Genomic DNA, 26,421 nt, shown 5'->3' with positions numbered 1-26,421 from the left:
ATTTAAATAACTTTTTGGAGCTTATATCCTTCATTTAAGAAAAAAGGATTGTGAAATGTGGCTTTCTTATCTTCCCCAAAAGTTTAATTGATTTTATGGAAATGGAGGATTGTACCTTGAGCACTATTGCCGCAAACTTTAGAGTTTTTCATGGGAGAAAGAAATTGGTTGATAGACTTACATGACTTTACAGCACTTGGCTTGTTTCCACACATCTGTCACATTCTTGGGGTGAGGGGTGGATAGTTTAAATACAATAACTTAAATCATATACAAATTATTAAAGTTTCTTTTAAAACAATTAATTAGTTATAAATGTTCTAAATATATTATAAACTTGTCTTCTGCTATAAATGAGAAATGTCTATGTAATTACAGCATTTATAATATGGGCTAGCCAGTATCTATATCTTAAGTCCCCAGTATCAATCCTCAGATCAAATTTCAATGATCTGGAAGAAAATACAAAGTGATTGCCAGCAAAACTTGCAGAGCACACAAAAACTGGTGGACTGGCAAGTAATAAGGCAAATGTTCTATAGAATGATCTGATTCAATTGGTTAGGTGGCTTCATTTGAACAAGATAAATTTTAATAAAAACAAATGCAAAGTCATAAATCTAGGGACAGGGAATGCAGGTCAAATTTATAGGATGGCAAACGAGAAAAAAAGTGATTCTACAATTTTAGGTGGGTAAGAAACTGTCAACTTCCAGTACAAAGCTGTTGCTAAATGAACTGATTTGATCCCCTAAAAATTAAAGGAATATTAAAAAGAGGTAGCTGTCTTGCATTATTTCCATATTCATACTGATGCCACCAATGCTGGATCACTCTGTTTAGCCTGACATTTCCATTTTTAAAAACATGGCAAAAAACTAAAAGGATTCAGAAGTGAATTAAAGGATCATTAGACACTTGAAAAATCTACCTTAAGGCCAGAGAAGGTCAATATATTTAGTTTAATCAACAGAACACTAGAAAGTGTTTTCTTCACATTGAGAGAAGCTAGAGTAAACCAGCTGAAAGCGTGGAAACGTGAGAAAATCTCAACTGCCTAGAGGAGTATGTGCATGATACATATACAGAGGTCATATACATAGATGTTACGTAGACAATACTCTCTATAAAAGGTATCATTGCTCTTGATTGAAAGGGATTGGCAATGTTAATTCCCAAGAAACTGGGGAAACAAATAACAGAGTTAACAAAGTTACTGCCTTATCACCACTCACCACTCATGTTCAGACCAGGTATGAAAAAAGATGTTAGTCACCAGGTGAAAACACTGTGAAAAATGTATTTTCTTTCACCAGTCTTTCAAAAATAAGGGACAAAGGAATTTGGATTAGCCACTCAAATAAGGAGTAGATAAATTCAGATTTGAAAAGAGTATGAAACAGTGTATAAAGATATTGAATGAGGTTTAGAGGGGAGGCTCTTTGGGCTTTGGGGTGGTGTTGTGGTGGTTTTTGGTAGTTTGTTTTGGTTTGGGGTGTTTTTTTTTTGCTTGTTTGGTTTTTGTTTGTTTAAAACAACCACACCATTGGAAATAAAGGAAAATCCAACAAAAGTTGAAAGGAGGAGAATCCTTTAAGAACCTTCTCAGCAAATACAGACAATATCTCTAAAGAAATCATTAAAAATTGAATTACTTGCTTGTAAACCAAGAACACTTACTGTGTTGCTCCCAATAAACAAAGGTTCAAACAGTAAAATTTGTGTTTCCGCTATCAACTTTTCATTTCATGCATTTTTTCATACAGAAAATCGTCTGTAATAACTGAATAAGTTTTGTGCAACAAATCACAGTCTGCATGTGACTACATAAGATTTCAAATACTGTCTTTTCAATTAGACACAGAGAGGTGTGGTAAAACCCAACATGTAGAATTAAAATGAAGTGCAAAAATTCCTCAGCCGTGTGATGAAGGAAGGCAGTCTAGAGTATTTTAACTTTCCTTCCAGCTTTGAATTCTCTGAAACTAAGAACTCAGGCATTCCTGAATCCCACTGCAACAGAAAAAGTAAGTTGCACCAGAGAGGAATGGTAGAACATCTAGACAGGCATAAATCCTAAATGAATCCTCATCTGCTACTGAGGGGCAGATGATCTATCACTTCCTGGCTTTTTTGAAAATGCATTTTATAGGGTGACCATGCAGAAGGAAGATTCAAAAGGCTAAGAGGGCATCAGAAATTAAAATGAATATTTATATGTATGTGTTCATACTTCTTCAAACTGCATCTAATAATTCCAAGGACAATCATAACACAGGACAAAGCATTTAATTTTCTGTACACACTGTTTAATCACCTAGAAATACTTTTAATTTCTTAGGCTTTCAGCATCCTCATTTTTAAAGGTTTAAATATTGTTTATTATAAGTCTGAAGTATTCCATGTAGTGTTTTTAAAAGATTCTCTGTAATAGTGAGCAATATGAAATGTTAAGTTGCAGGAACATATTTGAGATAATGCAGATTTTATTTTGTAAAATACATTTTTGCTTATTGCAATAAATAATAATGTGGTTAATTTATGATGGGAAAAATATATGAAGGTATGCAATTAAGTAAAAAATAATAATATTTTCTTGACAGTAGATTCCATGATAGATAAATTGTAAGAAGTAAAGTGGAGAGAAGCAAAGGATCAGAGGGAAAATTATAGGATATTTAGTTGTATGACAGAAGCATTTTCCTCCTAAATATGAACTACTGTATTTGAAAATAAGGCTGTCATCAACATTCCTATTCCTGAATGTGAAGCTTTATGGGTTCTTTTTCTCAAAAATAATCTTAGAATTACAGCACAGGTGAAAATATTTTTTCTAAATATGAAGGGGCATGCAGAAAAAGTTCAACTTGTCACACTTAGCAGTTCCAGCCAAAACTAACACTACTTTATGTGACTGTAAATTCTGCAGTGCCTTTACTCTCTTTTCTCAAAGATGTCCAGAAATATAACATGTTCCCTTATCTTCATATCTGAACAAAAAAGTAATCCCATTTTCTTAAGACATCAGAGGTAACTCTTTTGTGGTGATTTATAAGGTTGCAGTTTTCTTTGTATTCTGTCAGACAGACTTCTGTATTCTCCATGCAGCTGACCTCTGAATGCACCGTAGGAAGCAAAAAAGTTTGATACCATCACTGCAGGGTAACTTCTTGTTTTTGAAACAATGACTAGTTGAGCAGCAGGAGACCCAGTGAGAAATCTCTTAATTCTAATCGTTGAAAATAATTCTTCATCAAAATGACCCTGGAGTTCCTGATCTGATTCTTGAAAATGACAATGTTTAAGTAGCTGCACTCAGTCAAGGGAGAATTTTAGTATGAGCAGATGTGGTAAGCATGGTGTTATTTTTCTAGGATGCCTCTGAAAAATGTACCTGCAATTGCTTATAAATTCACCACACGCTTTTTACCTCTAAACTGTTATTTCTAACCCAGATTAAACTCACTCTAACTGTGCTCCCTACTGGTTATTAAATAGCAAAGAATAACCTTGGAGTGCTGTCATCAAAGATGTTGCTTCTCACAATATGTTTGGAAGTTAGCTGGTGGGAAGGTACACAACATCTAGGATGAAAGCAAAAGCAGACTTTCAGGGACACTGTCGTGTAATTCACCTTTCTCCCTCCACTTCTGTTTATGGAAAATAGCTTTTTTTGTACACACACAGAAAGATACCAGAGCATCACAGGGACAATTATTGTAACAATTGAATGGGAAAATCAAAAAGCTTTTGTACACAGTTACACAGTACAAGACATAAACCACTAATTTTGCAGTAAGGGAGATATAGGTTAATGATGAGGAAAAGAAATGTCATAGACAGAAAGCACTGGAACAGATTGTTATGGGAACCTGCTGAGCACCATTGATGGATGTTGGGCAAGCACGTGCGGGACAGTGGAGCTACAGCTGATCCTGTCTTTGGTTGGATGGTAAATGGATGATGGATCAGAGTGGATGGATTTGAGGAAAAAGACGGTCATCTTGTATCTGACTTACTTGGCACATTCAAGAAAAATTGTTACAAGAAAAGGTATTTAGCTTTACGTAAATAAATGTAACTGCTTCCTAACATGCTCTCTAATGGAACATTATGACGTTTTGTTTTGTTTTCCAATGAAGGTATTTGTATTTCAGTGCAAGGGTTTTCAGATTTGGAAGTCACTCTCTAGATTACTTTAAGAAGCTTTATGGACTACCACAGATCAGCTGACTGGAGGTTGAATAACACTGCTTCAGAAAACCTCCCATGGGTCTTTCTCAGCTGTGTTTTTCTTATGGGTTTATTTAAATTTTAAAAAAAAAAAGGAAATAGAAAAAAAATATTTAAAGGCTGCTTAGAAACTATATGACCTGAAACACTTGGGAGGCAAACAACTCAAATACTAATTATCACTCCTTGTTAAGATTGTGTTACAGACAGATGAGACTGAAAAGTTTTTTCTTAACACAGGACTGCTAGTAAGGTAGCTCTCAACAGAGGACTACAAGACTTTCTGCAATTCCTTTTCCAGACTTGGCACTTCTTCTAGGTGAATGCTTAACACTCATTTTGGAGCCAGGGGAACGTCTGTAAAAGCCTCTGTGCTTACGTATAAGTAGTGGTGGTCCAGGACCAAGACCCAGCTTTGGGGCCAAGAGATGCTGATTTCTCTTGGAGAAAGCTGTTCGTAAAAACCACAGTCAGCAGGAGTCCAGTGCTTGAGCTGGACTGTCTCTCTTTTATTTGACAGCATAGATAAACATGGGCTCAGAGCAAACTAGAGCCAAGTGCTCAGAAAAATGGATGTGGCAAGTTTGTGCTGTTTGACCTCAAGAACCAGAGAACAGATCCTAGTCTTCATTTTATTCAGTAGTACAGAAAATGCAACAATGCAAAGAAATAGACCTAAATGTGACAGGAGTCTTTCATCCTTGTGAGAAAAACACTGATTTTGACAAAAGCACTTCCTAACAAGATGATCAGCATGAGTCAGTTGAGTGTCTTGCAAACTAAACCCTTCCTCATTTGAAGTTCCTTGGCTGACTGGCTCAGGCACAGGGTCTGCGCTTTGACCAGTCCCCTGAAAAGAGGATCAGGTGGGGCAAGTCCCTGACTGTTTGAAAGTCAGACAAGATGGAGCCCTTTAGTCATAAAGTGCAAGTGTTGAGCTTGTTCTCACCATCCCATGTCTATATGAGTGGGGCTATGGACAATACAACCCCTTGCTGTTGCAAAGCATTCTACAGCTGCTATAAAGTTAACAATACTCCTGAACTTCACCCATAGCCTTCCTGACTTTTCTTTGGTCTGCACTGTACTGTTTTCTTTCCCCAAGATTTTCATAATATATATAAAATCAACTTCCTACAGTTTATTTTCTTAATAACTTTGTTAATCCAGCATTTAAGGACATAATGCTTTTAAATAGTTTCTCTTAGTTGTTCTTCCAAGAGATTTGTGCTCATTTTTTTTTGTTTGTTTTTTACATGGTGCTGCAGAGAAGAGAAAACTGGCCATCGCAGAAAAATACAATGACATCATTGTAATGCTATACTCTGCAAAGCTGCAAATCAATCCCCAAATGGTATTAGCTCTAGCAGTAACTTGGGAAAAAAAAAAAAAAATATATCAGGTTGACTCATAACTGCAAATATTAAAGGCTAAGAAAAAAGAGGAAACTATAGGGTCAGCTCCAAATATCTGGGCCTTGCTGTAGAGAGAAAAGCAGCACAAAAATACTGCATGTCAAAAAAAATTGCTGGTGAACATTAAATACCATGCAGGTCAGCTACATCAAGTGGCTTCTTTCCAAAAATAAAAATTAACAGGTAAGAGAAGTTTCTCTTTCATTGCCAAAAGCCTGTCGTCATTTATGGGATATGACTAGCAATGAGCAAAGAAATACATTGACATGTAGAAAGAGAGCTAAAACTTCCAAAGGAATAACTGATACTCTCTCCTTCTGTGGATAGAATTGATAACATAGCTAGTAAAACAGAGTTAAGTGCTGAATTGTCAGTTGAAGGAACATCCCAGAGGATGCTATCCTTTTTCTGCTCTCTGATGATTTACTTTTAGGCTAGCTCCCTTCCTTTAAAATCTCCTGTCACTTTTTCCTTACCTATGCCTGGGGATTTAGGAACCTCTGTGTTCCTCCTGTTATTTCCACAACTGAATGAATCAACTTTACTTTTCTGTTAATTTCCAAGTGCTGCAGCACAGTTATCTACAGTCATCAGTCCCTAAGTTACCTAGCATAACAACTGTTCAAAACAAGTACCAGGAGGTAAACATGATGCTTCGAGCACTGTTTTGTTTTTGTTGTTTTGTGGTCGTGTGCTTTTTGGTCAATCTGAAGATACATATATCTATTGAAAGGAAAATATAAGATAACAGGCAGTACTGCAGCAAAGCATCACAACTGAACAGGTATCCCACCACAGATAGGTCCATAACAGAAAGGTAGATCCATAATAGAAAGGTGTTAGCAACAGGGCATATGACCAGAAAAAGTCCAGCATGGGAAGAATATGATAACAAATTAATAAAGACATGGCTAAGAACAGAGAAAAGAGGCAAAACAAAGGTACTTTGAAGCAAAAAATAAAGACACGAGAGATGTTAGTAAAAGCTCTGAGCACCTGCAGTTTCACTTTTCAAAACAAAACTTCTGAAGCTTTCTTAAGGTTGGGCTGTGGTAATGAAAATCATTACTATCCAAAGATGGGCACAGTTTCACTTCAACAATGCACACAAGGCTTATATCCACATCATAAGGATATGCAGAGTAGTCCTTCATAAAGAAACGCTAAGTTCAAAACATGACATAAAAGACCTAAATTTCAGTTTTACAGAAGACACCAGGCCCACTCAGAACCTTGCAACATTGGGCATTTCAATGCTCAAAGATGCAGAATAATCTTCCCTCCAGAGCCCCAGTATTGAGATACTGCAGTTTTTGCTCTTTTTTTTTTTTTTAAGTGAATCTCTCTGTTTATCTAAATACTTCAACAAATGAAACTTTCAAGAAGTATGAACTTTAGATGTACAGATCTTGCTAACATATTTAAAAGATGTAAAAGACATACCACTTTCACCACTGTGTGGACTGTGTCAGAAGTTAGGATAGAATATCTTAATGGTAGAAAAATCCCTCAGAATGACAGTCAGCTAGCTACTTTAAACTTCCAGGCAGGGGATCCTGCTAAGCATTTTGTTAAAGGAGGTGGGAGTCGTTAACTATAAACTGCTTGCTCTTCACAGCCAGGGGCATTTGGATAACTTCTAATCTAGTTGCCAAACAATGCGTAAAGGACGCTCTGCCAGTCTCGCTCTTTTTGCTCAATAGGGCACCTTCAGTAACAATTCTACCAGACACTGCAGAATCTGTCCGTCCACGCAAAGTGAAGCATCACATTTCCTTTTAGGACCAATTTTCTGGAAATCAAGATGTCTCTATGAAGTCACAATAGATATTGACTCATTCTGAAGCAACTTATATTGCTTGCTTAGCTCTTTCTCTAGTCCTACACCATTTAAAGACATCCTTGTTCTGGTGTCAAGTACGCTCAAGTACCAAACTAAGTAAGGGCCATAAATCTCTCTTCTGCAAGTTCAGCTCAACTCTTCACTTCTTTCACACCTTGTATCAAAAAAATAAAATAAAAACTGTAACTACAATAAAAGATGCTTAAGAAATCAGAAAGGCTACGTTTTTCAAGACCATTTCTGTGAAAGCAGAACTCTGAAGCAGCACAAAAACCTCAGTCTAGTTCTAGAAAGGAGAGAAGGGATTAGAAATATTTCTTTTCCTGCTCATCATCAACAGTCAAGTTTTAACTATTGCAAACTTTTCATTTAGAGTTATTCAGAAACAATTTCAATTAATAAAATGTTCTCACTTGACCTCTCAAAGCCAAATGTCACTTAAGTCTGAAAAACTAAAAACTAGTTAAAATATATCAAGATTTCTTTTCTCGGAGCCTCTCTGCAGGTTTTATGCTACATCTGAGGACTGGATCCACTGTCCAATGGACTATCAACACTGGAATTTCATCCTTGATCTACACTAAAGTACTATCTGGCAGCAAAAACTTAAAAAAACCACAATAGATAGTACATCTGACAGTCACTTATCTTTCATACAGCCTCATAAAACTGACATCACCTTATATAGCAAAAAGGAACTTTTCTAGTAATGGCATCTTACATACAAAATTATACATCTATCTGCAAGACAGCAGTACAGTTTTTATACTGAGATCTCAAAAAAAAAAAAAAGATACCTCTAAACTAATAGTCCATTTTACCAGTCTTACTGGTCTGTACCAGGGACAGACCACAATCCCAGGTGGTATGGGATCTGGGACACAAAAAGCATGGGTTTGCTCAGTTACAAAGATCTTTGTATATTTTGGCTCACACAGACCAGGAGCTTCCTGTTATTCTTGACCCCTCTGTCCACCATTCTTCCCCACAATATAAGAAAATGTTTGGTTAATTAATGCATAAAGACTGAATAAATGGCTATATATATACACACACACGTGGCTGAATTTTGTGCAGAAGTCTACTAGTAGGTTTTAGTTTTTATCAGATCAATAAGTTTAATGAACAAAATCCTATAGAGACTTTTTAACCTCACTTCAGTAGGTACGTTGTTTGATTCACCAGAGTGGAGACAAAAATTGTCAGATGCCACTGAATGTTTAAGCTTCAGCTTTTAAATCACCAGTTGACAAAGAGAGCCCAAATGTATAACATTTAAAAATACTAACATTCCCATATAAATTAATACTGAAATATACTAAGAGATCATGTTAACCTGCCACTCCATCTTGGTGCTGTGACTACAGTGAGGCATGGCTGCAGTTTCTTATGACATCATCAGAACACATCACTGAAATCAGAACCTTCTGGTATAAGTGCTAGAAGATTTGAGCTAGGAGAAGTCAAGCAGTCACAGCTTCCTAATCAGTACTTTTCTTCTAACAAGCTACTCAGATTAATAAAAGAACAATTACTTTCACTCTCAATCTTCTTCTAAATTGTGGTAATCTTGGATAAATAGAATTTAATGAGATCACCTTATGCTAAATTGATTTTCCTATTCTACAGAGTAAAGTGCTTTTCAGTTCAGAACTCAACAGTACATACAGTGATCATGATCAAAATAATACATTCAGTAGATGAAATGTGAAGACACGCACAGTATATTGCTTTGCTATGAAATTCTAATATAAATGTGGGTAATTTCTATATTCAGATTCCTGAAATGAATGTTTTATCCCTTGCAATAAATTATTTTTTTCCCTTTTCGGTGAAGGATTTTTCAAAAATATACATTCCTTTTGGAAATCACATACATCCTCATAAGACAGATGAAGTCATCCTATGCTGAATTGAAGTCAGGACCTACCAAATCTAATACATCTTTTGAATCAAATATATGATCTACTAAATCATATCAGTATTATGTATATTGAAAGCTAAACTGATGAATCACTGGATAAATCAGATAGCAAATGCATGACAATACAGTATTTATTAAAATGGAACAGTGATTTGTTCCAGTTGCCAGAACTTAATATATCAAGTTCTAAAGAATTCTTTAAAATTGCAGGGATTTTGCAGAAAGGCAAAAGACACAGGTAAAAATAGGCTAGAAAAGAGCTATCTGTGTGCGCATCCACAGAACAAGATACTGTATGCTGTTGTTTTGTGGGGGTGTTCATTACGGCTTCCAAGGAAGTGCAGATATTCTGCTAATAGTCAGATTTAAGCATGTGTTTGGGATTTTACATTTAACAGGCAGGGGAAAAAAATGCAAAAAAAAAAATATAGGGAACAAAACCAAAAAAGACTAAGTATTTTGAGAAAAGCCCTTGGTGAAAGGCTGAGAAAAATAGGTATATTCAGTCAAAAGAAATAAGAATGAGATATGGTAATACAACCCTACACATACATTTTTGATTTCCATCTCTGTTAATAATATTTAGACACAGTGTTTAACAAGGTAATGAGTATTACTAAAAATACTACAAAAAGTCTTAAATGAAATTCCAACCTAAAACAGCCTATGTAAAAAACTCTCATCACAATTCCACTCTATCTGTTCCAGGAGAGACCTGAGAAGGCATGTCCTTAAGTTATTAACTAATGACAAATAGATCTCTGCCAGACCACAGCAGCAAAGCAGATTTCAGATTTTTGAAAATGCAAAATGAGGTTACAAATAGGATATGGATCAAATACCATCATGATCCCAGAAGAGCAAGGGAAATATCCATGAGATTGACGTGAACAAGACAAATGCAAGATCAATACTGAGAAAATTTTAAAAGTCCAATTAAATAATGGGACAAGTGGTCATGACTAGCTGCAGAACTGTAAGCAGTAAAAGATTTGAAGCTTGGTCAAGCTCAAATGACATGCTTCATGCTCCTTGATGCTCAACAGAACCCCACCCAGATATATATATATATATATATATATATATATTTTAAATCCACTCAAATTTGTGACAACACTGGAATGTTAGTTTCCTTTGTACCCCTCCTTTTCCACCTCTGTGAGGATTAAAGTATTACCTGAATTATCTGCCAGAATAAACGGTCTGTGAATTCATTCCAATTTACACAACCACTATTTATTTATTTGACATTTTGAATTAAGAGGACATGCAAATAGATGTTTACAGTTGAAATGATAGCAGCATGGTTAAAACCAGTAAAATATCACTATGTATTATATTTAAGGAAGAAATTCTTTAAGGAAGAAATTCTTTACTCATAGGGTGGTGAGGCACTGGAACAGGTTGCCCAGAGAAGCTGTGGATCCCTGGAAGTGTTCAAAGCCAGGCTGGATGGGGCTTTGAGCAACCTCATCTAGTGGGAGGTATCCCTGCCCATGGCAGGAGGGTTGGAATTAAATGATCTTTAAAGTCCCTTCCAAATCAAACCACTCTATGATTCTATGATTTCTGATGGTTTATTTTAGCCATTAAAAAGAAATATTTAAAGATATTTATATGGATAATACTCCTAACAATGTATTTTCCCTGTATTTAGGATAATGTCTCTTAAGGCTGAGGTAGGTCTGGTCCATAAAATGTAATAAAGACAAGCCTGGAAGTTAACTCTTTTCTACTCTTGCCCTTAAGTGGAAAATAAGTTCCTGAAGATGTCACTTTTGCCTTTATAACATATCTCCGTATTTTAATCTGCAAGTGCAAAAAGCAGAAACAATTTTGCCTGGTGTGGCTGATAATAGGGCCTATTTTTTCCACAGAGACCCAACTCCATTGCTGAAAAAAAAAAGGGGGGGGGGGGCATAATGTACAGCTGTATACTGAAGTCAGCCAGTTAACCCTCCTGTGCTGCACATGGGATCATTACTTGCACTGCTGAACACTTTGACAAAGAATAATCCCACTTGGTAGTCACATACTCACCAATTGCATCAGAAGTCTGAAGTCTCTAAAAAGGACTGCCTCTCTTCCCTCTTTCGTTAACTTGCTGCATTTCCAGTACCCTGTACATAATTAGGAGTAATTAGTTTTCCTTACAGTTTTCACAACCCTAAAAAGAAGTATTTAAAAATGGAAGAATCACTCAGCATATTTACGTTCTCTCTATACAGAGCTTCCCTTATACAAAATAGTGCACCTTTACTGCCATGAATGCAAAGTCAGAAATAGGGCAACGTCTTCATCTACCCATCTTCTGCACAGCTGACATTGGCACAACCAGCCTCACTTGCCAGAGGAAATTGAGTGAAGTAGCTGGGCCTGCCTAATTTCAGCCCTACTTGGAACACAGACTAGACCACATCAAGTCTGGCTCCCTTGACCCCCTCAGAGTCTTCCAATGCTGTCCCACAAGGCTTCCTGTGCCTGCAGGGAGTGTTTTAACTCACTGAGGAAATCAGAGTCCCATCCCTGAAGAGCACAACCACAACTGGGGGCTGCCCAACCTTATCCCATGGCCAAGCTCAGGCCACCTGCAGACACATCTAGGGAGGGTTCTCCCCTAGGGCTGCTGGGATGAATGCTCATGGTGTTAAGAAAGAAAAAATAGTTTAAAAAATAAACACTCAGGAACACAAGTAAAAAGACCACCGAAGAGACACACATGGCCTAGTCCAGCAGGCAACTTTAGCAAATGGAAGACTAAAGTCAGCAAAGTTTTAGCAGGCTTGGGAAAGGTACAAGCTGGGAAGGTGCTGCAGTAGCTAGACAAGCTGCTCAGCATGGGGCAGAGCAAAGCACTTATGCCGCAGAAAACCCAGGCAGGTAAGGACAGCCAGGTCTGGAGCTGCTACAAAGAAAATATTGGCATGCCACCACAGTCTCAAACAGGTCACCAGAGCTAACACTAAGGGTCTGCCCATGCCTTAGCTGGAAATTGGAGTATTGGCTCCGGTTCTGCTAACAAAGACAATTAAAAACCAGTCACTGTAATTTTATCAGACATAAGTAAAGTTGGAAAACTAGCAGGTCAGATGTACAAAGGGGCTTTGGTTTGCAACAGGTTCATTTTATGCTCAGCTTCTCAGACAGCCTCTGTCAGGGAACACTAGAGTACATCTTTAGATACCCAAATTTGAAAGAAATGGCTGGTATATTTACTCTAATTAACTTTGTTTATTGTCTGCATTAAAAGCCAGGGGGATGTTCATATGCTTACCTATAAGGATATGCTAGAGAGCCTTGCTACACTAAACTGATTTAATCTTTTGTTCTGTGGTCTTTTATATGTCTGTGCAAAGATTTCTGCTACTAAAATTTGTAAGCAGACTCTCCTACAGATTATAGTGTTATAAATAGGTGATAAGGCAGAACAAGAACTAGCTCAATAGTTTCAACATCTCCAAAATCTGCTATTTAATTTTCTCCAAACTAAAGCACCAAGAACAGCATGAAAGGACACTGAAAGATAAGAGCTAGGGACAGTTATTCCATCCAACTGCCAATGTGTTGTATGAATTTGTGGTTCCCATGCATTTTTGAATTTATCTTCCTCATTTTTTCACAACTTCTGTGTTATCTCTTAGAATGAAGTAATTTCTGTTAGAAAACATTCATTCCCAAGCTGCTGGATTCTCATTAGTTTTCCCAGTCTCTGGGCACTTTTTGTGGTTGAGATGACCTAAGAGATTTTTCTTTGTTTTGCAGCTGGTGAAGTCCAGCATAGGATTTAAGAAGCTAATATGTATCATAAAAGGTAGTTACTTTGAAATTACTCTCTTTGTATCAAGGTCAAACTATCTCAGAAAATAATAGCAAGATGATAATCTCTAAATGGGGCGTACCACAATAGTAAAACGAGAAAACGGGACCGCTTAGGCCAACATAATTCCTGTTAGCCATCAGTATCTGTCTTTCAAAAATTACTGTTTGAACACACATTCATATGATTGGGGGTCAATATTGCTGGCATCTTAATTGTGATATATTCCACAGTTTTCTAAATGGTTCTTGCCTACTTGCCAGGTCCCATCATTTCTACGGAAGTAAAGTGGTACTGCTGGCATGGGACACTCAGCAATTTGAGTTTGCCACCTTGTTTGAAAGGAAGGTTGATAAACTGAATACAACAAGCTGCAATGGCAGCGTATGTGATGCAGTACAAAAAGCAAATGAGGAGTTTAAGAGCAGTGGTATTTAACACTTTTGAAAATTACAGAATAGAAAAGCAGTGTGTCATGAGATAATATTCAAAGCTGAAGATGTGTCAACTTGTTTAGCTATCATTTGAATTGAGTTGTTAAAAACTTATTTGGAAAGGCCTGCAGGATGTATGATTCAAGTCATTTTTTTCCAACTCTTTTAAGCTTTTTTTGTGTGTGTGTGTGGTTATAAAACATACATATGTATTAAAATATATGTACATCCTTCTTTCCCTCCCTACTTAGAAGTAATTTATTGGGGCTTTGTCACTCAAGTTCTTCAAAAACATGCTTTCACATTTTCCTAATTTCATGTTCTACTAAACATTTCTGTGTCTTTGTAAAATAACATTCATTTTATACCTTTTTTGATTTTTGGCTCCTTCTCTCTTCTTTTATAATTTGCTAGTATCCACCATTTGGGATTGTTTTGTTGTTTGGGGGGTTGTTTTGTTTTTAATGCAGTGGTTGATCTGAAATTCATTCTGCTTTCTGGCAGCTGAAGGAAAATTCATATTTGCCTTGTAAATAAATTGAACCTGTACGTCAAAAAAGCAGCATGGAACATGTTCCATGATCACACTCTCTATATATTGTTGGATTGTGTCAGTCCATCATCCTGAAAACCTTGTGTTTCTCACATTTATCTGTGGGTAAAAAAAAATTAACATACCTTAGACATCTATGTCACATTTTCAGCAGTCAGCTGTGTGTTTTGGACCCTAGTTCCATTAACTGTCAATGGCATTTGGACTTCTTTATCCCTTTTAAAATTAAGGCATTGTTCACACCGGGGGCAGAATTTTCTGAAATATCCATTCTCATTATAATTAAGTCAATTAGAAAATCTTCTACAATACCATCACTATTCATTTGACATACTCAGCTATTTTTGGATATTGGACTATTATATATTCCTGAATTACCATTCACATCCTCAAAGGTAGTATCTTCTTGATAAAAGCAAAAAGGATGCTTTGATGTACAGGAAATGGATCACAGAGTTCCTGTTCACTGGATGGAACAATTCACAATGCTCAATGAACAATGTAGTGACAAACCTGTAAGAATGACAAAACAACAGTAGTCAGTGTGATTGTTGTTGTTGTTTCATGTTTTTAATACTAGATTAGAGATTTTTGTTTTAAGGTGAAGTAAAAAAAAAATACATAGGAAATAGAAACCATAGCTCAAGAGGAATCTCACGTTCATCAAAATTTGTTACCAGATTACCTTTAGCATAACTCAGAGCACCTTTCTAAAGTTCTGTTTAAAAATTCTATAATGCAGATAAATTAAAACATACGCAGTACTGATTTAGCTGAGATGCAACACTGTGTCTACAATGGAGTCCTTCTGTGACCTTGCCAAGTTTACACAGTGTGCCAATAACAGAACTGGGATTAAAAAACTGACTGATTAAAATTTTGCTCACTAGGATAAAACACTTGAAATGAATCATCTCATTTTCCAGCATGTCCTCGGGTTGCTGCAGGCACAATAAATTACATTCATATAATAGCAAACAACTATAAAAAATTAGAGTTCATACATTTCATATATATTGTAACACCATGGCCTATTTTTAAAACTCTGAATTGCCTAAAGTTTTTATGCTCACAGACAATGAAATATATGACCAGTATTTTTCAGAGTGAAATTTCAGAACCATGAGCCTGACCCAAAATACATATAACTAAACTGAAATATTTCTCTGACTCTGAGGCTCCAGAACAAACCCTATCTGCACATTTTTGATTAACATCAAATGCTATCCCTAATACCTCTGCAAAGAATGCACTTGCAGAGATGCTGAATGTTCTGGGTATAACCTTGTGCACCAGTGAAATGAGCAGAATATAAATAGAAAACAGCAACAAGCAATTGCAGTGGAAAATAATCAGCAAAAGTAGTAATGGAATTAATGGCTGCCAAAGCCTTGCATATCGTGGCAAAAATGCAATCCATCATGCAGCTGTTTGTCATTTTTGCACAGGGTTCCAAACAGCTAAGGTTCGCCTAAGGAGGCCAATCTCCTAGGTGTCCTCTCTAGTAAATGAAGAGATGTAGGCTCCTCCACAAGGAGATTAATTCCTCCAATTGCTTTCTGAAGAAGCCCATCTACTCCACCTACCATAAAGACAGCCTGATCAGATCCACTACCCTGGCGTAAAAGCCTTTTATTTGTGCAAGCAGCTACACATAATTCAATTTTTCTAGCAGAGAAAATAGTTAACATCTGAAAACAACCTGAAACTTTTGTCAAGACAGCGAGGAAGCTATTCAGCTAGCTTGGTGGTCCACTGGACAAAGTGATAAGCAGTGTTCTATTTTAAGCTCCTTAAAATTTAAATACAATGTTGCAGTACCAAAAGTTTCAAAGAGTATTATTACAGATGCTCTACAAAGACATCAAAAATGCTATAGTAGCTCCTCAAATACATCTTTTTCTATTCTTCTCATGCCATAAGTAACTGTGCTGCAATTGCTGAAAGGTTCAGGAGTTACATTTTGCACTCTGTGCATTAATCAGATTTGCAAACACTTGAGCACACATACACGTCAAAATGCCAGCTATTGGGCAAATAGGGGAAATGTCAAATCTAAAAGCAAGTGTAAAAATGAAAGCATTAGGGAGGTTCTAATTTTGCTTAAAATTAGAATCAGGCTTTTCAACTGAATTTGAGAGGAAACAGACACTCTTAAAAGGAGCGTCGCCTTTGTTTCAACTCCTGAAAAGCCATTTGTATCTTTCAGAATACCCTACCTTTCCACTATTCTGGGATCCAGGTACTGCTGAGGCAACTGAGACAGCTTTGCATCACAAAACACCCATCACCATTCCAGGAAGTGTTTGTGTAGGAGGGAATTAGAATACATACAGATCATACTGAAAACTAACAAGATAAATACAAGGACAAATCAAGACAACCTGAAATCCCAAGCCTCCATTTAATGTATAGATTTAGAACACAATCACTTCAGTTGTTTTTTGTCTTCTAAATGAGGTGCAAACTAGAATTCTTTACTTAAACACAAACTGAGATTCACTGGACTAGTATTTTTTTTTCTGCAGTCTGGCTCCAATCTGTGTGTCAGTTTTCAAGACCACAATGTTAGCATTTCATTGTAGGTCTTAAGATATCTGAATTTCTTACAGGGAACACTAGGATTTTAAAGGAGAAATAAGATAATGGACTCAAAGACTTCTTTTTCATTTTTTTCCCCTTTTCCTTTTTTATTCCTTAAATGAGGGTAACCATTTCACTAGCACAAACTATTTACAATCACAAATGTGTTTTCTGGAAAACAAATATTTGCAATAAAAAATAACAAGCAATTATCTTATACATACAAGAATGATTACAGAGAGATTCTGGGTGTCGGGGGGAAATCTGTATTCTTATATACCTTCTGAATCCTGATAACTGATACTAGATTTTTTATTTATGTTCTTAACGTTACAAATTGCATTACCATAACAAGGAGTCAATATATGGCCAGTTTTTTTAGATCACAACCACAAAAATATTAGCAGGTTAAAACTGACTGCTGAAAACATCTAATTTTTCACAGTACAAATATTGTCCTTCATTTTAAAAAATGTCAGCCACTGCAATTGCAGACAAACAATAAATTAATCCTAAAGAGCCATTTATCCAACTAGTAATAAGGCACAAACATATTGCCTTTAAAAACTACATTAAACTACACTCTTTTGCTGAGTTTGCTATATATTAGCTTTAACATTTTACAAATGGCTGCACAGGTGACAAATGAAAAAGGTTTCTCCACAAAATAACTGAAGGTAGATAATGATGCCTCTGAACCAAATCTCTAATATTCATGGATGTTAATAAATTTATTGACCAATGATGAGATGCAAGTTCATTTTAAGGAGTATTTCTCTTTTCCTCTGATATTACTGCAGCCCTGAAATAGAGTTTTGCTCCAAGTGGAACGTAGCATGCTGTAACTACAAGGAAATAAGGCATTTAAAATGGGAGTTCAACCTTTGTGATCAAATGTTTCTTTCTATATCCACTAGAAAAACAAATATATTAACAGAAGCTCAGTCTTTGGTGAGACACAGAACAATTATATGGAAAAAGATGTTTACTGGAGTGCATTCACTTTAAATTCTCATTCAGGAAAGCATCCTTATTCAGGAAAACACTTAAGCACATGCTTGACTTTAAACACATGCTTTGGGCCCAGTGAAGTAAAAGATTTAATCACATTCCAGATAATGATGGATATAAAGCCAAAAGATATTAACATGAATGGTTTTTGGATCCAGGCTTTGCATTTTTCAAGACTTAAATATACACATACAGACATGTACATACACATATACATACACCCCCACACAGACACATACACAGAGAGATCTGTCTCTAAACTAAGCCAAAACATGGGGAACTAGAATTCGAAAGATAATTTGTTAAGAAACCAAAATTAAACTGAAAGAGCAGATTTCAAATACAGTGGCCACTTCATCTTGCTGGCTCCTTAAAACCCAAGCTTATTTACTGTAAAATAAACATTTATGAAAGCCTAGGCATTTCCTATCTGCAATCTTCCTTCTATACTCTCACGTCCCAAGTTTTGATCTCACAGAAAAGAAATGGTTTGGCGTTAAGAAAAATCCAGTTTACATAGCTTTTTTTTTGGCATGTTCTGATGCCAGGAACAAGAATCCATTCCTCTTCTAAAGAGATGAGTCTCCTGATAAGAGACTGATGTTGGCACAAGCACAGTCTTCACATCACAGCTCACTTTATGGGCTTTTTCACATGAGATACAGAAGAAAAAATAAGGCATAGCTTGTGTATAACAATTAGTTTACTCAGATGATTAATTAGTCAATCACTTATCAGGTTAATCATTATTTTCCTGATATAGAAAATGGGGATTCCTCCTCATTTTATCCCTCCAATGAAGAAAAGATGCCTTTTTAGAAGCAATTGCTAAAAAGGGGGTTGGGTGAGCTCTCATTGAAGCTTTGTAGCACAATAACATCCTTTTACTAGAGTACATTTCAAATGCAGTTAAGCTCTTTTTTAAAGCTTAATAATAACCAGAGCTTTCCTCCTAACACACAGCGTTCGCACAAATCTGCCCATTAGTTAGACTAAATGTTGAGGAAGACTTTTACTGGGGACTGATGATAGAGACCTGGTTATTATTTAATGAAGATCTATAGATGTGTGAATAGAAGCAGCCAAAACAAACAGCCCGAAAAGCTAGGGGAACAACAAGATAAATACTTGTCCTGTGACTATCAGATAGTCTGTACTATTTGGAAATCAGAATGAAATAGAAAATAAACTGCTACTTCTTTCCTTCCTGTTGTGCTTGAGGAAGTAGTTTTTACTTCTTTAGTATACAAGCAAAGTGGCATCTAAGAAATACAGTCGAATATCACTAGTTTCTCCCCATAACAGGAAAGGAAAAAAGTATGTAAAAAAACCCAACTGAACCATAAAATTAAAAATACTGAAAAAAAAAAAAAGACTGATAGCTGAATAGAAGGCCACATTTCGATGACTTACAAAAAGTAAGTGGGGAAATTTCCGTGACTTGATGTTCTGTAACAGGTTTGTTTAAAGGTTTCTCTTAAGTCTTAAAATTTGCAATTTTATGTAAAGAATAAAACCAATATTTCTCTTAAACCATAAGAAGCCCATTTCAGCCAAACCATTTCACGGATGAATATGAAACACAAAGAGAGAGAAAGGGAAAGAAGAGAATCAGCTCCTTGTAGATGAAATCTTACACTAAATCTCTTATTTCTCCTCCTTTTGGGGCGCCAATCTAGGTCTATTTAAAGTCAGTTTATAGACTGACTGCAACTATGCCAGGAGTACAAGCATGAGATTTTTATTACCTGTGGCAGAAGACCTCAACTCCAACAAGAAGAATGTTCAGGATTCTACTTAAAGAGCCTGTTTATACTGATTGTTGTTCTTGTCATCTTTGGTGGGGGGTAGGGTTTTTTGTTTGTTTTTGTAAGAGCTAGAAATACTCTATCAGTTATGTTCATCAGCCTGAGAACAAAATGCATTGAAAGTAACATGGCCAAGTCTGTCTCATTTATTTTCCATGTTTCCAGCAAAACAAAAGAAGATCTTGTCTCACTGATTGCCCTCTACCTGGAGCATGGATGAAAAGCTGATCCTGCAATCTATGCTAATTTCAGCAAGCTCTGCAACAGTGTGGTTTACATTTTCAACATCATACAAACCAAAGTGAATCATTACTGCCTTATTTGCAAAGCTTCTGAGGATGGCTCAGGCTGTCAAGTTAGGCATTTAGTATGTAGAGAACATATAGCTGAAAGGCATCCAAAGAACATCCTATAATAAACACGGAAAAGATGCAAATATACCTAAGCTGCTAAATTTGTATATCACATAAGCAACATTAACTTTTGAGTTTTGATTCAGAACCTGTGTTCAGTGCTTGAAAACAACAATGCTACTCTATGGACTGAGATGAACATGGCTTCTGGGTATATGAAAGACTTCTTTTTAGTAGCTATGATCATTCCTAATAAATGAGAGTTATCAGTCTTTTACTTGTCAAGGGTGTTCTGTTAAGGTCAGCTCTTTTGGGGAAAAAAAGGGTTGGACTTGAGACAGGAACAAGAACTAAGAGGAAAGACTCATTTCATATAGAAATTTTAAAAAATAGTTTGTCTGAACATCTGTATAAACATTCATATCAATGACTGATAAAGTTTGCAATCTAAAACCAAATGGTGTAGGAATTTTAGGAATTATTGTGATGGCTAATTATTTTATTGCTATTCAATACAGAATATTTGTTTTCTTTGATAGTTGGTTTTGCTTTATTTCTTATGGTAGCAAAAACAGTGTAATGCTTGAAATACATTTTCTAGCACATATTAATATTATTCACTAACACTAGTCACTACTCCAAAATTTAATTATATTGATGTAATTTCAAAGAGCTTAAGCACATGGATTCAATCTTATATATATAAATAAATATGCATTTCTCTACTAGAGAGCACAGAATTTTACCTACATCTTTCATTTGTCAACTTGTATCTCAAGTATTGCTTACATAGAGCAGCAGAGAAGCAGCAGGATGTACAGCCCACAGCCAGCTAAGATACATAAAATGGCAAACACACAAAGACTCCAAATGCCCAAAGGAAGGTTTCCACCTGGGGAAGTAGTTGTCACTTATCTCTTCCCCAGAAATAAAACTTTATACTTTTTATAAGCATAGGACTTTACAGCCTATCCAACTAAAAAAAAAAATAAAATCTTTTTTCAGATTTCTTTGTTTTTTTTTAATTGTTGTTGATTTTTTTCAGATTCTATTGAACATGATTACCAAAGGAATTCAAAATATTTTATCAAAATCTATCTGTACTATAAATATGCCTTGAAGAGTTTACGTTATTGAAATAAAATGTTTCTAGAAAATCTTTTCAGTATTCTCTAAATGAGAGTTTTGGGAATCTTTTTTATTATGCCCTTCAGTTTCTTATTTTGATTCAGGATAAAAGGTCAGAACAGAAATTCTGAATTTTGACCAGCTTAAAAACATCTAAATGCTGTTTCTTATAATGAAATGTAGCGTAGCTGTCACAATTGCATATCTTTATAGACATCAAGACTACAGTACTAGGAACTATACCAATACCATTTTACCTTTCATCATCTCATCTTGCACAGCTACTTACAAAGATCTCAGTTTATCAAGATCAGATATTTTTACCAGTTTTGCATTTCAAGTTGGAATTTAACCTCAAAACAGTAAGGTCTAAGCAAAGTATTTACAATGGCTCATAAGCTATCCTTCACCCACACTGATAATATTCTGCAGTGGTTTATGACATTTCTTTTGCATTGTTTTCATTTTAGCTCCAGTACTCTCAATGCACTCTTGAGATATGAAGAGGCAATACTTACCCAAGTACAGGACATATTTTTAAAAAGCAGCATTCGGATCTCTTATTTCTGATGACACCTGTACAAAAGAAAATTCTTTGTGCCTTGCATGCAGATTTATTGAGATCTGATACCAATTATCTTTGACTGGTGACCTTGACCAAAATTTTCCTAGGATTTCCTGCCCTCTCTCCCCCGAGTTTGGAAGCAACTGACTCTAAAGGACATTTTCAACTCTTTTTGCTGTATCTATGTATATCAAAGAACATGGAATATTTAAGATCAGTCAAGACGAGAAGTGGAACATATTGTGCATGCCTTGAAAATCGGGTGCCTACCAGTTGAGCAGCTGTATGGATAATCAGAGAACCTGCACCCAGAATCTCTTAATTATATGGCTCATTCCTCTGTTTGCTAGGCACCACAGGTTCCTCAGAGAGAAAGAAATAGAAAGTGCTCAGACTGCTGGGAAAGAAAATAATTCAACAACAGCATTTTATTTAAGTCAACGTCCCTAAAGTGTTTTAAATGAGGCCAGTCATTAAGGTCTTATGATTAAAGCCTTGCACAATTATAAAATAATTAGGGCCTGATCTTGTAACATCTTTTCTCTGGAGAGCATACACATCAGGTTCCCTTGGAATACTTGTACACTAGGCACAACTGCTGCTAACGCAGATGCATCTGAACCAGCATTACATAAACCACCCTGAGTACTTCTATGAAGACAGGATGAGAGTTAGAGTTGTTCAACCTGGAGAAGAGACTGCTTCAGGAAGACCTTATAACAGCCTTCCAGTGCCTAAAGGATGACCTACAGGAAAGCTGGGGAGGGACGTTTTGTCAGGGAATGTGGTGACAGGACAAGGAGTAATGGCTTTAAACTAAAAGAGGTTAGATTTAGATGAGATATTACAAAGAAATTCTTTACTACAAGGGTGGTGAGGCACTGGTACAGGTCGCCCAGAGAAGCTGTGGATGCCCCATCCCTGGAAGTGTTCAAGGCCAGGCTGGATGGGACTTTGAGCAACCTGGTCTGGTAGGAGGTGTCCCTGCCTGTGGTAGGGAGGTTGAAACTGGATGGTCTTCAAGGTCCCTTCTGACACAAACTATTCTGTGATTCTATGATTCTACCGGTAGCAGTAACAGAGCAAAGCTCAGAAAAGGCTACCATCTAAAGTATTCACCAGTCTCCTTGAGCACATTTTTGTAGTCCACACAGCATTCCATCATTGCGGCTGTGCTGCAAGCAGAAGCCAGCCTGGACCATCTAAAACTGCAGTGTAGCTCTATATTACTTTGATGAGTATATTCTGTAGTAATAAATCAAAGCTCATAGTTTTCTATATCGCCTAAGGATGCCAGATATAGGTTCCCATAGTATTAATAAACAAAAATATTTTAGTGAAAAGAACAACATCCAACTAATTCCAATACAAAAGCCAAATCAGACTCAGCAAAGTATAACTGAATTATCTTTGTAATAGTTTTTCTTAGCTACAGGGAACATTATGAAAGGGAAGTAATGTTTGTTTTCCTCTATTTCTGACTTTAACAGATTTTCGTTGTAAAAATGAATAAAAATCAATCAATGTCTATCTATAGCTGTGCAACTGGATGTCAGGTATCATTTTAAAAGCTTCACTGAGTGTTCAGTGCATAACCATACTTCAAATGTTGTCCTTATTCTACTCCACAGTAATGATTACATAAAAACTTAGCAGCGGCCTGAGAAATAAAACTCATGGTCTACTAAAATGCTGTGGAAATTGATAGTCTTGCATATAGATTCCACACAATGATGTTAGCTTGAAGATTTTATAACCGAGTGACAACTAAAATATTAGAAAATGCAGGTTAACCTCTCAACCACTATTTCTGAAATTATATTAAGAATGACTTATTTAATATTAGAAACATGGCTTTGAAGATACAAAATACTGTTAATAACTAACTACTGTTTTGAACCAGTCTGCATACAATAGCGTCCCCCAGAAGGGACTAACTAACCAGAGATTCAAGCAATTCAAAATATATGCCAAGCAAAACTACATTTCACTGCCAAAAGTTTTCCCCAAGAGGTGAATAACATTTTCCATAAGTCTGTGGAAATGACTAAATTAAGTTTGGTAATGAAATACTCATAGCTACTTTCTATGTATGATTCAACGTTTCATTTCTCTACTGAATAATATGGGTTGCATTAATTACATAAAAGGGAAGCTCATATTTATTATTCAATGAAAAGATTAACAGTCTAAAATACAATATTTTAATACACTAAGGAATATTTTTCTGACTGTTTAAACCATGAAATTTGGTTATCTTAACCTACTTTTCATCCTGGAAGATTTATATTATTACAGTTTAATTCCACAGAATTTCAATTACATATAAAATATATTGAACACATTATGTATTAAGTGGTGATAATTACACAGTGGATATTTTGTAATTAAAACAACTTTATGTAAATTAGAACTAAGCTCTGTATATAGACCAATTCAACAATCACCAGTAGAAGCACTATTAATGGGCTCAGGAACAGAACATTTTTTCATGTTGTTCTTTTCCCAGCAAGAAAGACTGGGGCAAACCTGTTTGTGTGGTGACCAGCACTTCACCAGCAAACCTCTGCTTTTCCTTCTGACTTTTTGGGCATTTCCTCCTACATACGTAAGCTTCTCTGCTGATGTTGGCTATCTTATTGTCCCACTGGAATATAGCTCTCATATGAGGTGAAAGTCACGCAGAAAGGCAACTTCCCAGTTACTGTATGTTAACCTAACAGAGGCCTGTAAGTATGAAACCCAACTTCTGAATTTGACCCAGCAGATTACAAGTGCAATGAGATTAAATTCTCTTGCTGGATTTTATTCTTCAGAGAAAACAAACAAACAAAAAAACACTGAGCTTTCACATTCAAATCTGTTTAGTATTGTATACATGTCATTTGATTTCTACAGTAGAAACATGGATGTTCACAATGAAGTGTGTGGCTAGCATCTGCCTGGGTCATACTACAAAAAAAAATAATTAAAAAAATGAAGCCTTCTGATAGCTTCCTCCCCAAAAAGTCATTTTTCCAGTTATTGAGTTGCTGGAAGTAATGAGCAGTCCAGATAATATCAATGGTGGTGTTAATAATCTGAGGAAAATGACGTCAGTAGTAAATGATGTTATAAACTGGCAAATTCTTGGGCTAGCTGAACAACATCAACTCAGATTTTCCATGATTCATTTCAACCAGATGCTCCCTATCCTGATTGCAGCCAAGTCGTTGCATGGCTGGACAATCATGCTTAGCATTGTGACTGTCAGTGTCACTGCTGTTGTTGTCACTAAAATACAACCTTTGCTTTCTGTTAGCAAAGACATTCATTAAAGAGGAAGACTGAAGAGGACTGTTCCTGTCTGCCTTCTCCACTATTACTAGAAACGCAGTCACTGTAGAAGAATTGATTGAGAAGACAGCCTGGATGTTGAGAAGTCCCGAGTGTCAACATGATGACATAGGACCCTAAAGAAATCTATCCCTTCTTCCCATCACAGAGTTTATGTGGGTTGTGCTTCTGAATGGCCTCCCCCATAATCCCTAGAAAATCAGGACAAGCTGAGATCCTGAAATTGGAGGTATGTGGGTCATGGCCCACAGCAATACAGTGGAATAAAGTGAGTTAAATGAAGCATTTCTTCCTAGCGGGAAGGAAGACCCAAAAGAACAGACGTGTTAAAGAAACTTTGCAAGATGTTACAAGATGTTAGGGGCAAGTAATTAGTTCTGCTTTTTCTTTATTTGGCTGTTTATACAATTGTGTTTACTTAAAAGTACATCCTTCTGGGAAGAAAATGAGCTAATATTGGCTGTAATTAAGCCATGTTCCTCTGCCTGATGTAACACCAGTGAAGTCAATAAGAAACTTAAAGGCTTTATTTCTGGCCTCATTTGAGAGTTTCTTCCTTCCTGCACTATATACTTACTCATATACTCTTTCTCTATTCATTCTTTTACTTAACTATAATCTGAACAACTCATGCAATTAGATTATTTCTTTTGAATTCAATGTTGTGGGTTTTTTTAAGACCTATATGATATGCTCTTAAGATAAAATAAACTGTATTGCAAGGTTATGCCACTCAGAGTTCGTTCAGGATAAAGCTAATGAGCTTTCACATTTAAGTTTTACTGTGCAATAAATTCTGGTCATGAGGTATTCCTAAGTATGTATACAGGCATAATATTAATTTATAAAAAGTGGACAGTATCAAAATAGAAATATCAACAGCACCACTCTTCTGGTCTAGCTTTCTCCATGAAATATGGAACAGCTAAAGTCTTCAAGCAATTCCTCAAATTTATGTGCTAAAAGCTATTCAAATATAAAATAAGCACTAACAAATGGGCAACCTTGTCAGTTGCAATGTTAATAAATCAAATTCACCAAGGTAAGTTAGCTACATTTTCAGTACAAGTGGATATATCATAAGAGCCTGATAATGATACAACTACCAGAAAAAACAAATGTGCATTCTCTGACCTTGACAATAATTCACTAACAGCTTGTCTCACCATTTTCCTAACATTGAGCCACTCTTCAGAGGCTATCTAGAAAGCGTTTACATTTCTGTGGATAGAGAATTTCATCTGTCTCATCAGCACTATTAGGGATTTTAGTGCACTATTAAGATTAACTACACGCACACAAAAAAATAAAATTTCGGGGTAGTACTCTATGAAACTACCCAGGGGAAATTTGTGGGATGGGAGGAGGGGGGGCACTGCATCTTTTGTTGTGTTTCTTTCCTTTTGGTAAAGAGTGGC

At 36.1% G+C, this 26,421-nt stretch overlaps 1 protein-coding gene across 1 annotated transcript in view; it reads right to left on the bottom strand.

Moving 5' to 3' along the window:
• IQCM (IQ motif containing M) overlaps window positions 1–26,421 on the bottom strand; it is a 191,858-nt gene that overhangs the window by 106,990 nt on the left and 58,447 nt on the right. Inside the window, 3 exon segments of the mRNA XM_083836382.1 lie at window positions 11,456–11,535; window positions 14,035–14,318; window positions 14,598–14,732. Of these exon segments, the coding sequence (XP_083692508.1) occupies window positions 11,456–11,535; window positions 14,035–14,155 (201 nt within the window). The 5' untranslated portion in view covers window positions 14,156–14,318; window positions 14,598–14,732.

The sequence above is a fragment of the Anser anser genome (assembly GCF_964211835.1).
Source record: "Anser anser genome assembly, chromosome: 4".
Taxonomy (NCBI): Eukaryota; Metazoa; Chordata; class Aves; order Anseriformes; family Anatidae; genus Anser; species Anser anser.
This window is presented reverse-complemented; position numbering and strand designations above follow the sequence as displayed.